This window comes from Carassius gibelio, chromosome A9, assembly GCF_023724105.1.
Source record: "Carassius gibelio isolate Cgi1373 ecotype wild population from Czech Republic chromosome A9, carGib1.2-hapl.c, whole genome shotgun sequence".
NCBI lineage: Eukaryota > Metazoa > Chordata > Actinopteri > Cypriniformes > Cyprinidae > Carassius > Carassius gibelio.
In genome coordinates, this window is record NC_068379.1 from 29,299,959 (window position 1) to 29,317,726 (window position 17,768).

A 17,768-nucleotide genomic window follows, 5' to 3' on the forward strand; every position below is an offset into this window, starting at 1 on the left:
GAGTGGAAAGTAGCTGCCAAGAACATAACCAAGATGGCCTAGAAGTCCAATAAGTCTTTAAAAGAGTTAGTATGGTTGTACTTGTGGTAAATGACCAGTTCAGGGACCAATGTGTCACCACCAGTATCCTCCTGCTCTGAATAGTAACTTTTTTCCTAGGTTTTCCTTTATCCCAAGATTAGTTTTGTTTTTGAAAGCAGTATAGATGTGTCCTTCACTATGTTAGCCCTCAATGGTTCGGTGGTTGGATGAAAGAAGAAAAATGCTTTCAGAAGGAACTATTGAAAGAAGTAACTATGCTTTATATTTACTTGGTTATCTCTAAAGCTCACTTGCTTTTGTTCTGGATCATTTGACATGGTGTTATCGTGTCTTTGGAAGCCAGTCGGAAGACCTCTGCAGGCGACGCATGTAATGGAAGCTTGTTTACTTGTTTATTAAACCAGACACCTTTTTTTCTCTAGACTTTAGTATCAGTGTTAGCAACTGAAAAGGATAGCTCCAGCATTCTACTGAAGGGCAGACCGATCTGACTGATAATCAGAAAATGAACATGATTGTTGAAATCCTAATATGGCAGTCAAGGACTCCAGTGTGATTCTCTGCTTGTTTTTCTTGTGATTGACTTTTTAGATTCCCTTTTCAGGAAAAGATGTTTTGATGCAAGTGACTATAATTAATTCAGGGCCAATATGAGGCAGACTTTGGTCTCTTTTGTGATTACATTTTTAATACAGTTTCTTATTTGATGGATGTTTGTTTTCTTCAGTGGTGTAATGTAAAGTAATAATAGAAAAGAAAGCAGGTTTAATGAATCAATGGTCTGGTGCTTGCAAGTTAGACTCCTAGAAAACAACTTTGCTCACGTGCAAACTAGTACTTGCACAACCGCGGATGATTTCGAAGCAGGGGTTTTGAAATATATTGTCTGCAATAATATGGTATAATTTATCACAAAAACACACACATTCATGTTCATGTATACAGTACGTGATTTAGTCACATTTCGTTTTTATTTTTATTTTTTTACATTTTTTTAAATTAGTTTCAAAAAAACAGTATTCAACGTTATATGTTTAAAACAAGACATTATTTATTTGTTTGTTACTGCAGGTTAAATGCATCCATGTCCTCTCTGAGCTTATGCAAAGATACAAAATGAAAGAAATAATTAAAACTGAACACAGTCTTGCTGCTCAAACTGTGTATAAATTATATATTTATATATATATATATATATATATATATATATATATATATATATATATATATATGCTCTTTTTCCATTTTGCATTTACTTTTACTTTCAATTAATTTAATTTAATATTAAAAATATACTTTTCATACTTCAGTACAATGAGTATCACATACTTTAAAACTTTTTCTCAAGTAATATTCTAAACTGTGACTTTAATATATATATATTTTTTTGGTAAGAGATCTGTATTTTTACTTAAGTGTGGGTTTCAGGTTCTTGTAAAGTGATCTTAAGCTTTGGAAACGCACTCTATTATTCAATTATTATTATTATTATTATTATTATTATTATTATTATTATATAACATATTTGTGTTATATTAACTAGTAGTAATAAAAATATTATTATTATATTATTAATTAATTGATTAATTTATTTGCTGTTATACCATCTAGAGTGACTGATGTACGGATTTTGTAATTGGTTGCCATTATATATATATATTTTTAAAGAAAGCTAAAGATTTATATAAGAATACATCATATATTATATAATGAAATATTTAGTATTATTATTATTAATAAAAATTTATAGTAGTAGTGATAGCATTATTATAATTAGTGGTAGTAATATTAATAATACTATTTATATGTTGTTGTAGCACATTAAGATGTGAGTGACCAATGTATGGATTTTGTAATTAGATGTCATAATATTTTTGTAAAGAAAACTAAAGATTTACATTATTTTAAATAATAATAACAACAACAATAACATAAAAAATTATTAATACTGTGGATTATTTTTATTGTTATTATATGATATGCATATTTTATTTGCACATATTATTGACTCATGATTGAATTCATGATATAGGGCTCCTAATTTGAAACAAATGAATTCTAATTAATTGTACATATAATATATATCAGTGTTTGGTGAGAATGAAGGTAATTCAGAGATTGTGGCAAAATGTGTCATGTCCTGAACGTGTCAAACGTAAACAGCTTTACAGGTTTATGGACATGATAAATTCGTTTTTATTCCAGTTTCTTGAGCATCAGGTAAAGTCATTCACATGCCCAAGGGTTGGGATTTACATCGCTTGCAGAGGAAAAGCACAGGAAGATGTTTAACAGAGTTAGTCTTAGCCAGTAAATCAGTGCCCTCTGTGCTGCCAAAACAAGACTAAACCGACGTTGCATGCAGTTTTACTGCTCTAAATGGGAACCCAAGAGGTTAGTTTATAAACCAGTGTAAACCAACCTGTCCTGCGGGCATTAAGATGTGGCTTTAGGACTCGGAGGCCTGTAGACAGACTTGTGAAGAATGGGATGTTTGTTTAAACAGAGCTCTGTTGGCTCGAGGAATTGTTCTCTGGCACTTCAGATCACTGCAGACTGCTTATGTCAACCTGGGTTTAGCATGTCACCAGAGGGGCTCTGGTCAAATCTAAGCACACACAGTCTGGCAAGGATTACGGTTCTGCAAAGCCGCTGGGCACCAGTTTCTTTGCAGGCCCCCTCTTGTTGCAATTACAAAATTTATTGTCCGAATGAGAATGTGCAAATTGATTCAGAATTTCTGATTGTCTAAAAAAGTGTGGGTTGCTTCCCTGATCCAAACAAAACATTTGTTTCAATTATATTTGTCAGGTTGTAGGGACATTTTATGTCTGCTATTTTCTCCCCCACCATGTGTGTAATTGGATGTTCATTTTAGTGACTCAGTGTTTGAATTCATAATTTTGTTGGGTTGGTTGTTTTGTGTTCTGTTCATCTCTTTCAGAAATCCTTTATTTGTATGCTATTAGTTAGCTAATGTTCAAGTTAATGACTGCATCAGTATTTAGCTCTCCAGTATCTCTAGGTTAATTGAGAAAAGCGGACAGGCGTATGATGAAAGTCTATTTTATTTCAGTTCTTCGCCTGTGTTCACAATCTGTCTATAAATACATTGAGTAAGCAGTATTGGTGTCCAGGGAGGACTATTTGTGACAATATTTTCCCTGTTGCCGAGGGAGTTTTTGGAACCAAAAAGTTAGCCATGGGATATTTGTGACATCAGAGAACACGTCCATTTATTTGTCAGAATAAATAAGGTGGGAAACTGCTCATGCCAGGATTGCGCACATTACGCATGCAATTTTTCATACTTGAAAGGAGCTGTTTTACACTCACGCTCTTCCCCACCTCTCTAATCATTCTCAGGTCAGTGAATGGTCCTATGGGTGCCAGCTATGTGGGGTGAGGAATGTAGAGCCGTCTGAGAGACTGGCAGCATGTTCTTTCTTTCTTCCTTTCCATTGCCTAGCCCTCTCCGGATCCCCTGAGGGACCGTCAATGACGGCAGCGACTCTGGGTTTAGGACTTTTGCACATAGAATGGCACAGCAAGCTCATGGGAAAATGTTTGAGGTTGATCTTCCTCTGTGCTTGTGTGACTGGGGCATGATGGCCTGCCGACTGCCTGTGCCAGCGTCTCACTGGGCTACTGCTAGTGATGATGAGAAACATCCCCCATGCTCTCTCTCCAGGGTTTTCTCATGCACCCTCAGAGAACAAGCTGGCTCTTAGGAACACTTCTTAAAAAACTTTAAGCAAACTTCCAGGATTTGTTTTGATTTGCAATCCCTAATCTGACCTGTGTGGATACACTGTGAGCTATAAAAGCCTCGGTGGGTCTAGATTTGGAAAACAGGGACTCAGAAAAGAGTTGGAGATGGATTCAAACTGGTCCCTGAGGAACTTTTTGGACTGGACAGATGGAGCAGCATGTTACTCCACGGACTGAAGAATCCAGATGCATGTGCCTCTGAGGATGATACAGCTTTCTTTACTGTGTTTTTGCTTCTGGGAGGCCTGCTATAGAAGTAAAAAAGTCTGTTTCCAGGCAGGCCTCTTTTAGATGATTATTTTCATTTCCATTTGGGTCTGAAGACCCTCCCCGGTACACTGTGTCAGGGGTCAAGGCAAAGTCTCCAAAAATACAGTCAGTCAAAGTGGCTGTGCTCTGAAACCACTTGACAGGATGGGTCTGTCAACCCCTCATACTTCAACTCTTGTGTTTTTGAGCTAGGTTTGCAGTCATATTCACACAGCTCTCTGGGATACTTGATTCTAATTGGTCAGTATCTTTATTTTGTCAGATATTTCTGTTTAATGGCCACTAAAATAGAGAAGAGGGCACATGCGCCTCGTTAGCCGGTCATATAATGGTTCTGGCGCCGTTGAATGACTTTCAGAGTTTTACAACGGTCAGTATCCGTTTACCATAAAAATCATTTAAGATTGCAGCTAAATTGTCAGTATCTTCGTTTAAATAACTAGTTTATTGGTAGCAAACTCCATACTGGTGTTATTTTTAGAATTTTTACTTCAGTTTAAGTTTCAGTCATTTTTTAATATGCTTTTTGTAATTTAAGTCTATATTGCTTCAATTTCTTTTTACTTCACACTTTGTCATTTTAGTACCTATTTTATTTCAGTTAGTTGCTTAGTCAATATTTCTAATTTAATTGAATTTAAAACATATACACTTGTAGCACAGGCTAATTTGCATCTTAGGTCTTCAGAAAAAAAAACACACATGGACACATAATTACACTAAAAGTCATATTATACTTTCTTCTTTTCTTTCTTTTTTTTTTAAAGTGAGAAATATGTTAATTAATGAGTGACTATATTGTCTTATAAATGTTGAAAACAAGCATACAAGCAGTGTATTACTGCAAAATAAACCCTTCAGAGTGATGCCAGAGCCCTCTGCTCACTGTATGTTTATTTTCCAATAATGACCAGATGACTTTAAGTCACAGTGTTTTTATCACATTTAAGGAGGTTTAATGCACTGTGCATTGTGAACTAGTATATCCCTTTTATATATATATATATATATATATATATATATATATATATATATATATATATATATATATATATATATATATATATATGCCTAATATGCTAAAAATCTGCGTGCGATGCCCCGGTGACCTAAATTTGCTAAAATGTTCAAAATATAACAAAGCTGAGTGCTGCAACCCTTAATGTAATGACTTGTTTTTACCTTCCAGTGTAATGAATGATTTAACTCTTTCTTGGCTTACTTTATGACCAGATTTCCAAAGACATTTTTAAACAAAGTTGCATGAAGCATACTGTTTTACAAAATATTATTGCAAATAACAGACAATATAAAGTATATTTTGCACAGTATTCAGAAAATAGTGTGGTATTATTCTAACATGAATACTTTTGAATGCACTGCATGTGCCTTTGAATAAAAGTTTCTGTAAAATATAAAGTTAGCAAAATTCAGAAGAGAAATGAGAGTACACTGGCACAAGTATATTTAATATATCATCTAAGTGAGCAGCGCATGTCTGAGGTTCTGCTCTCTTGCTGTCCTCAATGTTAAACACACTCTCACAGGCTTCATATGAATGCTGATAAGCACAACAGCTGTTGTGAAGGGACCGGAGGGAGGGTGATGCACTCAAGGCTCTGCATCCTGTTGCATTTGTGCCATATTAAATGTCACACCGAGAGGTTCAAATGTTTGAGACCACAAAATAGGATTTGATGTTGTTGTGGTTGTTGTTGCTTTCTTTGTTTAAAGCACAAAATGTTATTTGGAGCTCAAATAATGCTAGAGCACATGATCGTCAGGCTTCGTTCATGTCAGCATCAGTGCTGCTGTCATCAAATCAAAAGAGAGACCAACTGAAAACCTTTTTTTGTAAATGTTATTTTATAAATATATTTTAATTTAATGAGAAAAATGCAAATTAAAATCATTTGCATTTTGTTCTCTTTCAGCTGTCAAAGGGACACACATATTTTTGGTTAACTATAAAATAACCTAGTTCAAATGTTTTTTTATCTTCATCTCAAGCTGTATTAAAGAGAGAATGAACAGGGAACAATGTTTAGACGGAATGATACTAGAGAAAATGTAGTGTGAACTGTAAATCCGTTCCTAACACAGTGGAAAGACCTGCCTTCTGCAGCCTGCAGAAATTATGTGATAATAATACATACTGTGACTTTTTGAGTGGGTGGGCTTGTAATGTATGTGTAATATATGGTTACACACCGTTCTCTACATTATACCTTATTACCATTATACCTTGTCACCGCAGACGCTGTTAACCATAAGCGAGGGAATGGGTGTTGCCCACAATGTTTCCAAAGTCCTTATCAGTCTCCTGCCCACTCTCCACAAGTCAGATGGAGTCCGTCTCCCTCACGTGCTTTCACACACTCCAGGTAAAAATAGGCCCTGATAGGTTGACATGTCACCTCAGTACTGATCGCCCCCGGCTACTTAAACTGAACCAGATCCTGTCCTTGCTAATATATTCCTGCTGATTGTTGTATGAAAACACCTCTATTCACATTACAAATGTTTAATGATATTTTAATGTGCTTGTTTATCTTTTTGAGTTTACATTTAAAGGCTTTTGAATTTAAAACACCCTCAGGACTTCCAAGATGTAGATGAATTTGGTTCTTCATCGAAACAAATTTTGGAGAAATACAGCAACAATTTGAATAAAAAACAAAACAAAACACAAACAACCAGTTTTTTATTCCACAAGATGTTAACTGATTGGCTGGTGTCATGTGAATTACTTTTGATGTTTTTATCAGCTGTTTGGACTCTCATTCTGACGGCACCCATTCACTGCAGAGGATCCTTTGGTGAGCAAATGATATGCATGCTAAATGCAATTTTTTATTTTTTTTAAAATCTGTTCCAATTAACAAACAACATATTTTCAGCTAATTTCCATTTTTGGGTGAATTAATTATTTTAGCTTTAAATGTTGTAAAAATTGGTATTAAATATCTTTGTTGTTTGCTGCTTTTTTATTTGAGTGACCAATGGCAGATGGGAGAAATGTTTGGAAAACTTAAGACCTTTTTTGCAATTCGGTTTAAATTGAAGTCAAAATAAAGAATCCAAAAGGTATAGGATTTACCTGAGTAAGAAATTACTAGTACATTTCTTAAATAATTAAAAAGAAACAGCAAAGTAACATTTAATATGGAACTAGAAAAAGTAGAAATAATTAAGAGCGATGAAGTCAAGTAATTTGACAAAAGCGTCACATTAAGGGCCCTATCATACACCCGGCGCAATGCGACGCAAGGCGCAACGCAAGTGTGTTTGCTAGTTTCAGTCCGCCGCCGTTCACTTTTTCCCGTCCAGCACCGCATCAAAACTCACATAGCAAATGCATTTGCACCCATGGGCGTGCTGGTCTAAAAAAGAGGTGTGTTCAGGCACATTGCTGGAGCATTGCTATTTTAAGGAGCTGAAAATAGACTGCACCATAGACCAACTCAAACCTGATCTAAAGTCTAAGTCTTAAATAACAAGCTTTTGTTATTTAAAGAGCACGTTGGTAGAAAATGTGCCTCTGGCCGGGTCCTCAGTGCGCGTTAACTTTGCTTATTACACACAGGGATGCGCATCACACAAACATGCCAAATATTAAAAACAAAAGGACATCACCCCCAGTCCGACGCCCCTGACTGTGTAGGCTACATAAATATAAAAAAGTAATGATGTATAGACATTGCGTGTATTAGAATTAGACTACCTATTTGCAGTTCAGCCTATTACTACTTATAACGATGAATGAAATTGGCTAATTAATTGAACAATCGTGCCAATACAGACACATGTATATTAACTGACTCATCGCGTGGAGCTTTGGTGGATTTCTGCTTGTCCCGTAGATGATCTGCTCGTGCGCTTTAATTTCACTCCCGAGCAGATTGGTTTCTTCGATTGAGAAGCGTTCAGCTTTTCCGCCAACTAATTCTGCCCAGGCGCGAGCACATCTCTCTCTTAAAGGGAATGGGAGATGACACTCTGATTGGTTTATTAAACGTTACGCTTATTACTCATTAAGAGAATAGGGACAACCCATTCCAAACCGTTTTTCCGTCGTTAAAATTGCAAAAGTGGATTTGGACACACCCTGAGTGCACCTGTGCCGTGCAGTTTACCCTTTGCGTTTAGATGGTTAAAATAGGGTCCTAAAATTTTTTAAGCTGCATTAGGATTTTCAGACCCACATTTCCACAGAAACAACATAGGATCTTCGAAAGGTAATTCATTCTTTTCCGTCACATACTTGAAAAATTGCACTGAATGCAAAAATGACTAGCTTGGCATTGAGAGCAGTTTACGGTGGACATTTGCGTCATTATCAGATGTTATTCTGATCCACCCCAGACTGCAATCAGAGTCAGACACAATTCTAGATCCTATCGTGACTGGAATTGGTAATGGCTTTAGAGAATGAAGTCAGGCCAAACTTCAGGAGAATCAGCTCCGACAAAAACAACATGGCCCGTGTTCACTGCTGTTTCTTTTACTCTGTTTCACTTGTGAAACCGATGGTTTCATCTGTTTGTATTTGTGCTGTTGTTTGTCTTTCATCCTGTCACAGCGTTTCTGTGGCAGAGAGCCTCATCCAGTTTGAGTTTAGGTATACATGTTATCTGTCAATAGCACACTGATGAAGAAGTGTTTATTCAAGTTGCTACGTTACAGACCACTGTCATAAACAAAAAAGCGGGTTGGTGACTGAAAGCAGACATTAATCAGAGGACATTTGGCCATTTTAAGATTACAGCTCCATAACTCTGACCCCTTGGCTGATTAACAGAAGTGTTACCTACCCTTTTAATGGAATAACCGTATAAACTGAATGACAGACAGTGCCATTGTCAGCCGTCAATAAGATGGTTGTTTCTTTTAAAGCTGCAGATACTTTAGTTCAGTGAGTGATTGACAGGTGAGTGGGCGGTACTTCGGTGTTGTCTAAAACTCATCTGAACGGATTAGCATATGTCTCACCAATGCAATGCACATGTGTTTTCAACAGCTTTGAAATGTGGTTGAAAAAGATGAATCTTGAGATATTTTGGATCACAATTAGCTGGATTTAGTGTAGTCTGGTTTTAATGTGTTGCTTGTAAATCTATCATTATGATATATTGTTAACAAATCTTGATTCACTCTTTTTTTTCTAACTTGTCTTCTTTCAGTTAGGGTTTGATCATTTGTATTTCTTTTTAGATCTCATTGCATAGGCCTAAATGATCTGACTTAATGCATCTCAATTTAAAAAAAAGGTGTAACAAGATGGGGCAAAAAAAATGTGTGTGTGTGTGTATATATATATATATATATATATATATATATATATATATATATATATATATATATATATATATATATATATATATATATAGGATATTTGTATACCTTGTGTGAAGAAGGTCAGCAAGTCATATTTATTTATATTTATGTATACAGTATATAAGTGTATAATTTATTTATTTATTTTATAGTGCTAATTACAATTCTGTCGTTATTTTGTTATTGTCATGTCACTGAAAACCTATATTACAATCTTTCTTCTGTGGAACACAAAGAAGTTTTTTTTTTTCTGTCTGTTCTGAATGTTCTCCAATAAATCTTAGATTGTATTCTGCAGAAGACAAAAAATCACAAAGGTGAGGCTGAGGCTGAGTAAATGAGGCCACAGTTTTTTTTTATTTTTGGTTGAAATATCCCTGTAATATCAAGTTATTATTTTAGGTATCAGAGGCAAATGTGTCCCATAGTGAATATGTAAAGAAGAACTCCACACCAAAGGCAACACCACGAGCAGAGTTGTCTTGGGATCATGTCTGTTGATCAGTTAGGGAGCTCAGCACTGCAGGTCTGTGCGTGACTTGGGACCTGATCTTCTGGTTATAAGTGTGTTTCTGACAGCTCCTCCTTAAGACTCAACATCAGATCTTAGCTTGGACAGATTATGGACAGAAAAACTCGGAAAAATCCTTGAAACAGATAATAGCACATTCTTCGTTTTATATCTGGTGCATGTGAGTGTGAAATTGCAGCCCTGGATCATTCTTTTAAAAAAAAAAAGTGTTTCTTCTTCTTTCATTTCTTTAAAAAAAAATTTTTTCTTAATGACTTGTTTTGAGAGAATCATTGTAAATAAAAAACTGACTCATGATGATTAAGATTTGGTGGAGTCGCGTTGTTTTTTTGTTTTTTTTTTGTATCATGGTATTCTATCTGAATACTCAATTCTAATTGGCTGCCAGGGATGCATTAAAACGTATTAATCCGCAGGTAGTTCCAAATTAGTTTAATCACTATTCTATATTAATGCACACACATCATACACACTTCACTTACACACAAACACAGAGAGAGAGAAAGAGAGAGGTGGGTGATTCTTGGCCTCCATGTTATGCATTACAGTTGTTTAATGCACAGCTATCTGTGCATTATCCCTTACATATTTTTGTGCTTTCATCTCATTGCACGATGTAAATCATTTGTACACTATAATTTTTTAGGAGCGATAAGAGGGATGTTGTTCCAAAAAACAAGGAATGGAAGGCAGTGTGTTATTGGATTACATGGCATTACCTTCGAATGTTAAAGGAGTCATATGATGTTGTTAAAAAAGAATATTATTGTGTGTATTTGATGGGAAATGTGCTTATGCAGTTTAAAGTAAAAAAAAAAAAAGCATTATTTGACACATAATGTACATTATTGTTTCTCCTCTATGCCCCTCCTTTCTGAAACGCATGTATTTTTACAAAACTCACCGTTCTGAAAAGCAAGGTGTGCTCTGATTGGCCCGCTATCCAGTGTGTTGTGATTGGATGAATACCTCAAGTGTGTGATGGAAATGTTACACCCCTTACCATACTGTGATGCCGTGTCCCCCGCGTGACGAGATAAAAACCAATAAACAAGGCGTTTTAGGAGAGTCTTAGCTTTTATAAAAAAATTATCTTTGGGTTTGAGACTTTAGGGATCTTATCTTTTCACCAACAGCTTGTAACACTCCAAAAAGAAAGGAAAACTTGAAATCGCATCATATGACCCCTTTAACTTTGTTTTTTGACCAACATATTTACAGGGTAACCTCACATTAACTCTCCCAAGATATTGATTTGGTCATTTTTAAAAAAAAAAAGTCTTATTGTGAGAGATTCACTGAGTGTAGAGTTTTGATTAAGATGTGATGATTAAGATGCTGCTGAAATGTTATCTTGTATTTTACATGTTTTACGCTCTTTGTTATTCTGTAGGTGTGGAATTGGCAGTGTCTGTCTTATTTATCCATTTTGTTTCTTTAATAAAACAGATTGCATTCTGTGTCATGCAAAGATATCTCTTTGTGTATGATTATTGTAGGCTTTCAAGGAATAATTTACACAACAATGAAAATTTTATCGTCATTACACACCCTTGTGTCATTCCAAACCCGCACGACTTCCTTTCAGAGCCACTCTTTTCAGTGAAAATAATTGATGGTTTAGGGTTCGGAGCCAAACTCTGAATATCTCTGTTTGTGTTTCACAGAAGAAAGAAAATAATACATGTTTGGGGAGATATGAGGTTGAATAAATGATGTAAAAATGTGAACCATTTCTGTAACCGACAGTGGAATGTCAAAGAATAACATCAGTGCTTTTGGATCAGATGTGAAATTTTCCTGAATTCCCTCACACCGAAACTGTTGCTGTTGGTTTCCTTCCTTCAGATTGAGATGTCTGGTGAAGCAACTGGATAAGGGGGAGGTGAATGTCGTTGATCTGAGGAAAAACATTGAATATGCTGCATCGGTTTTGGAAGCCGTGTACATCGACGAAACTAGGTAAGTGAACGCTTGGCTTTCTACAGTCTCACATGGTTGCCAACTTCAAGTGAAAAAGAAGTTACACTCTTCTGTTCTTCAGACAATATATGCCATTTGAGTTTTGTTTTAACCACTGATGGTGTCTTGGAGCAAATGCTGGCCTTCTCAATTTAGTAAATGAAGTTCAAGAAGCAGAGTTCCAGATGTCAAAATAAAAAACAAAGCTGAGATGACAGTGACAGCATTTGAGTCTTTGTCGCATTTGATTGTTGTCTTTTGTCCAACATCCATTCTTATACCTAATTCTTGTCAGTCTTTTTAGACCAAAAATCAGTAGCTCGGTCTTACTCTACTAGTTTTGCTACACTCATTGTACCCCTCCTGGTATAGTTTCTAATTGTGGACTGCTGATAGTTTGAGCCATTCTCCTAATACAGTGTCCATTCTTCCCCTTGGACTCAGGTATCCTCGTAGGCCATTTATCAAACTTGTTTGTGCCATTCCCGACATATTCTTGGAAGTCACCCAAAGTTTACTCAATCACTCAAGTTCATTGGTGCTGTCCAATGGGGAGCACCTACACGTGCCCAAGATCAACAAGTTTGTTTACGGCCCCTTTAAATACGAGATAAGCATTCAATCTACGTCAGAGCATCCAGGAATCTTTCTACAGCATTGTTGGCAGGGCAGCCAGAATGATTTTGGACACTCTCACTCTGAACGCACAGTGTCAACAGATTTTGGAAGAATAATAATAAAACGTTTTTGCTGCATTTCAGTAAGTTGGATTTCTCAAGCCAATATGAAATCTGCTTTTAACATCTATATTTCTTGGATGTTTTACATTTTAATCTGTTATATTATTCATAAATGCATTCTCAGTTGTTTGAGAGTGAAATGCTAAAAATATGATACAAATGGCATCCTGTATTAATTTAAGGGGTCAGTTCTGCCTTACGAAGCTGATCTATTCTAGTTTCGTTGTTTTTAACATTTATTTCCTCCCATTTAAGGATGCGCTTCGTTTTCTTCTAGATGAACAAAGCTGCTTGATTCTCTCTCTTTCTGTGTTTTTTTACTTTCATTGAGACCATGGGAAAGGTGCAACATGTGTAAATGCTATGAGTGCTCTCTCCCTGAGGCATTATTAATCTGGTCCACCCTTCTGTTGTTCAAGCATTCTCATCTCTATCTCCAGCAGTTAACAGGAGATGTTTCGCATTCGTTTGAAGAGTGTTGATGTTTAGCTCGCGCTGCACAGTTCCCATGTGCGTCCCATGGGTCCTCGATCCTAATTAACTGAGACCTAGAGCTCTGACGCTCTGTTGTGCTTCAGACTGACGTGTACAAAGCGCTAGCGTTGTCCCACTAGAGCCCTGACAGCCTCTTGTTTGATGGGCTTGTGTTTAGACAGACTCGGCTAAGGCTAATTACGTTTTCCTAATGACAGGCACAGGATGTATTTCCATGGTTGCAGCTTTGAGCAATTTTAGCTTGTTACTGGAACTCAGTGAATATTTGTTATGATAACATGTCGCATTTCCTGCGCCGGTCGGGCTTCCTATGTAAGACTGAGCAATAACTGTCGCTATTCTTTCTGTCGCGTTCATTTCTCAGAAAAAGCTTATTTATTTAATCTTATGATGGTTGCTTTAAGTACTTTAGTGTTGAATACGGGCTTTCTCTCCAATTGAGAGAAGGCAGGATGAGTCACGGCTCTATGAGAAAATGAGTAAGTGGCTGTGGAGACGTTTTCTTGCTTTCTGTCGGCACATACTCATAAACAGCACCTTCAGTTCAGAACATCACACAGGTGTGGTACTACATTTGGGTTTATTGGTCAAATGTCATGAAAATAAGTAGTTTTGACCAAAATTGGAAAGATATTTTATACTAAATAATGTAAAATAATGCATATTTTAGGACCGTCATATATTTTATTTTTACAAATTCTCATAAACTTACAACCATGATTTGCAATTTTTTTAGAAATGAAAATGTTATATATATGTAAAATGTATATATATCATTTTTTGTATTATTAATTATTCATGAGAATATTTCCCATCTCTCTTTCTCTCACTCACTTACTCTCTCTAATATTTAGCATTAATAAAGCATATTTTAGGGCTATTAAGATTTTTATTTTATTTAATTTTGTAAAAAAACCTAATTACTGTAATCTTATATATATATATATATATATATATATTAATTATATTAATGAAAATATTTTTCACATATTTCAAAACATATTTTTAGATTTTAGATTTGTTTTTTGTTTTTTTGATGGTTTCTCACATTCAGGGTTCACCTAAAAATTGGGTTTATTTTCTACAAGGAATATACATACATACATATTTTATTCATATATTTTTTTGGACTTATAGGTGTGAAATATGACTGGGACGTATTTCTGGTTTTGGGAGACTCATCCTATTACAACCCACATGGAGCCAAAAATGTAACCCCTAAATACTGTATTCTTAATCTTTACACGTCAGTTATTGCACATAGTGATTTTAACACCAACCGATGACATTTGAATGTAGGCTGCAGCCTCCTATGGGTTTTCCAGCTCTGTAGTTCTGATTTCCACTGATGTTTTCTGATACTGTCACAAGAGCACAGATGCCCCGTGGACTGATATTGTCACAGAGCACTGAAATATGTCGAACACATGCAGATATAAGTCAAACAGACTGTAGATTTTCAATTACCAAAGCTGATATCAATAGAACATTGTTGACAAATGACATGATTCAATGATGATAGACCTAGATATAATGAAATTAGGTGTGAACAGAATTAATGTGCACAGAATTATTATTTATTTACTTCTTTGTTTTTACTATTTGCAATGTATATTCAGAATTCTACATTTAAAACAGGAAAAAAACAACCAAATAACTGGATTGCGCACTCTTCAACTGCACATACTAACATGTAATGTTTGTGTTGGTACAGGTCATGCTGTAGTCTCTTCACAGCAGCTGCTGTAGGCTCTTTGTAGCAATGCCCTCTGTGAAAATACTTGTTGTTCTCCAGGCGGCTTCTGGACACAGAGGATGAGCTCAGTGATATCCAGGCAGACTCTGTGCCCATGGAGGTGCGAGATTGGCTGGCCTCCACCTTCACCAGGAAGATGGGAGTGGTGCGCAGACGGCCGGAAGAGAAGCCCCGGTTTCGCAGCATCGTACACGCCGTTCAGGCTGGGATCTTTGTTGAACGGTATCTATTCTGTTGTTCTTTAAGAACTGGTATGTTCACCATAATCAGAAATGATTTATAATTATGTTCAACATGACCAAAGTGATTCTGAATTATTAATTTAATAATAAATGGATTGTTATTTTATTGCTAAGTTAATCATTCTCAGTAACAATTTACCCTTAAATCTCATGATGATATTTATTGAAGGGTTCTGATATAGTTCACCCAAAAATAAAATTTCTGTCACCATGTAGACACCCTCATGTCGCTCTTATATTGTTTGAAGAATGCTGGTAATCAAACAGTTTCTGAAATAGTGGAAGTCAATGGGAAACGGAACTTATTTGTTACCAACATTCTTTTAAATATCATCTTGTGTTCAGCAGAAGAAAGAGATTCATACAGGTTTGGAAAGACGTGTGTGAGTACATGATGACAACATTTTCATTTTTGGATGGATTGTTTTCTCTGCACTGTAAATGAAGATACCTTATTTTGAAAAAGCCAGCTTTGCATGTACTATTCACAGAATGCATTGCCCTAAACTTAGTGAACAATTTAATCTAATATGGCAGACGAACTGAGAAAAATGTCAATATACTTATATTTCATTAAGTGCTGAAAAGTATAAATAGTTAATTTTATTTAAGATGCATCCTTTTTTATATTGAATATGTATTTATAAATACCATTTATTTATTATAAATTTATTATAAATTTATTTTTAATGTCTTTAATCAGCATATCATTTTGTTGGATGAGAAACATGCTTCCATTAACTTTTAATAGAAAAAAATGTTCTACAGTAAATCAGTCACTTGGATTCCATCTCAAACTAAATATTTCCTTTGAAGGCAGCAGCCTATGTATGCTGTAGACATCAAGGTATAGCTCACTAGGTTTTGAGACAGAGTCTTTGTTTTAACATTTAATTTGCTGCTGCTCAGTGAGTTTAAATCATACAGACAGTCGCTTCACAGACCTGCCCGTTTTTTCCTGCTAACTGGGAAAATGTCTACCAAGATTACTGACACATAAGACATACTTAAGGGCTTGTTCTGCATAATCTTTTCCAGTAAATGAAAATGAATGTCTCCAGCCATTTCATTTGCATTGCAGCCGTCCTCAATGTGACATGTACCCTCACGTCTGAGTAATACGCACAAACCGCCTCCCTCTTACATGGGCAGAGCTCCTCATTTCCATGGAAACTCATTCAGAATGTCATAGACACCTGTTGAGCTTGCGGTGCTGATCATCAGGTGGATATCAGATGCATGTTAGGGGCTCGCTTAATGCTACAAGACATCCAAATGATCCAAAATATCTGTTAGTCTGAGGTATAAAAGTGTAAACAAGCTGTTCAGAGATATGTGCCTAAACTTTATTAATTATAATCTGGTAACTTACACAGTGGCAAGAAAATGGATATATTATCTATTATATTATCTTACTTTTATTTTGTCAAACAAGATGGACAGATTTATTTTCCCACTAGAATGATGCCACTTCCTGGTGGATGATGTCATTAATGAATATATTGTTATAAAAAGGATATTAAAAAAGGCTAATGCTAGACGACGTATCATAATGAATAGGATATTTATTTAAAATTCTCGTTCACTTAATTGTGTTGTGATCAAATAAAACTATTTAATATGATTTCAGTCTTTAGCATTTGTGAGTTTATTATTTTACTTTTTATATTAAGATGGAATGGAGACATGAAAATGTTCTGCATAGTGTGAACCTGTTTATTTTCCATTATTGGGATTTATTTTGCGAGAGCCAAGTTAATAAGTACACTGGAACTGAATTTGATCATTATGTACTATTATTTTGGAATCTGGACAGTGTGAAGTAAAATGACATTTTAAGGGCTTTTCCATCTTCATTAAAAAAGGAACGTTTTAGGGTTATGTCATCCTATTCTTTGCTCTGATTCCTACTTAAATGTACTTGTGACTACAGGGAAATACAGTTCTGTGAAGGAATAGTTGTATTCAATTTTAATTGATTGCTGCTGTCAAAATTCAAAAAGTCCAGTGTTATTTCTGCAGTTGTATCCTTGTGTGTAATACCCTTGTCCTCTTTGTCTCTTAAACAGTTTTGTAAAGCACTATTTTAACTCTACACCTTAGTCAAACGCTCCTGATCGTGATGAACAATTTAATGGTTTTATATAATGTCACTTACAGTGTAATCTTAAAGGGTTCATGAGTTCCACTTAACTAAAACGAAAATATCATAATGTAGACGTCATAAACATAATTTATATGGTTGCACTTTATTTTAAAGTACGTGTACTTACATGTACTTGTAGTGTACTTACAGTGTATTTATATAAGAAAGTTCTGGTAATACAAGGTAACTACATGGGGTAGGGTTAGGTTTAGGGGTAGTTTCGGGGTTAGTACCTAGTTATTACATAGTTATTGTAATTACTATAATAAGTACAAAGTATGTACATGGGGGAACAGGACTGTAAAATAAAGTGCTACCATTTATATTTTAGGTTAAATTAAAAAGTTTCTCACCATTTTAATCACTTTTAGTTTGTATTGGTTCATTTTACATAGTGTGACAGATAATTTGCATGCTTAAAAGAACAAGCAACATGCTTTTTAAAGTAGTTGTAAATCAGTATATAGAAGAACCA

At 35.4% G+C, this 17,768-nt stretch overlaps 1 protein-coding gene across 4 annotated transcripts in view; it reads left to right on the forward strand.

Moving 5' to 3' along the window:
- The window catches only part of LOC128020125 (dual specificity calcium/calmodulin-dependent 3',5'-cyclic nucleotide phosphodiesterase 1A), a 56,802-nt gene that overhangs the window by 22,525 nt on the left and 16,509 nt on the right, over window positions 1-17,768 (forward strand). For 2 of the 4 annotated variants that reach the window (XM_052606749.1, XM_052606750.1), the window contains 2 exons: window positions 11,801-11,914; window positions 14,945-15,127. In XM_052606749.1, coding sequence (XP_052462709.1) covers window positions 11,801-11,914; window positions 14,945-15,127 — 297 coding nt within the window. Of the gene's footprint in view, window positions 1-11,800; window positions 11,915-12,487; window positions 12,675-14,280; window positions 14,361-14,944; window positions 15,128-17,768 lie in introns of those variants that run through there. The other 2 variants (XM_052606752.1, XM_052606751.1) reach the window with 2 other exon arrangements.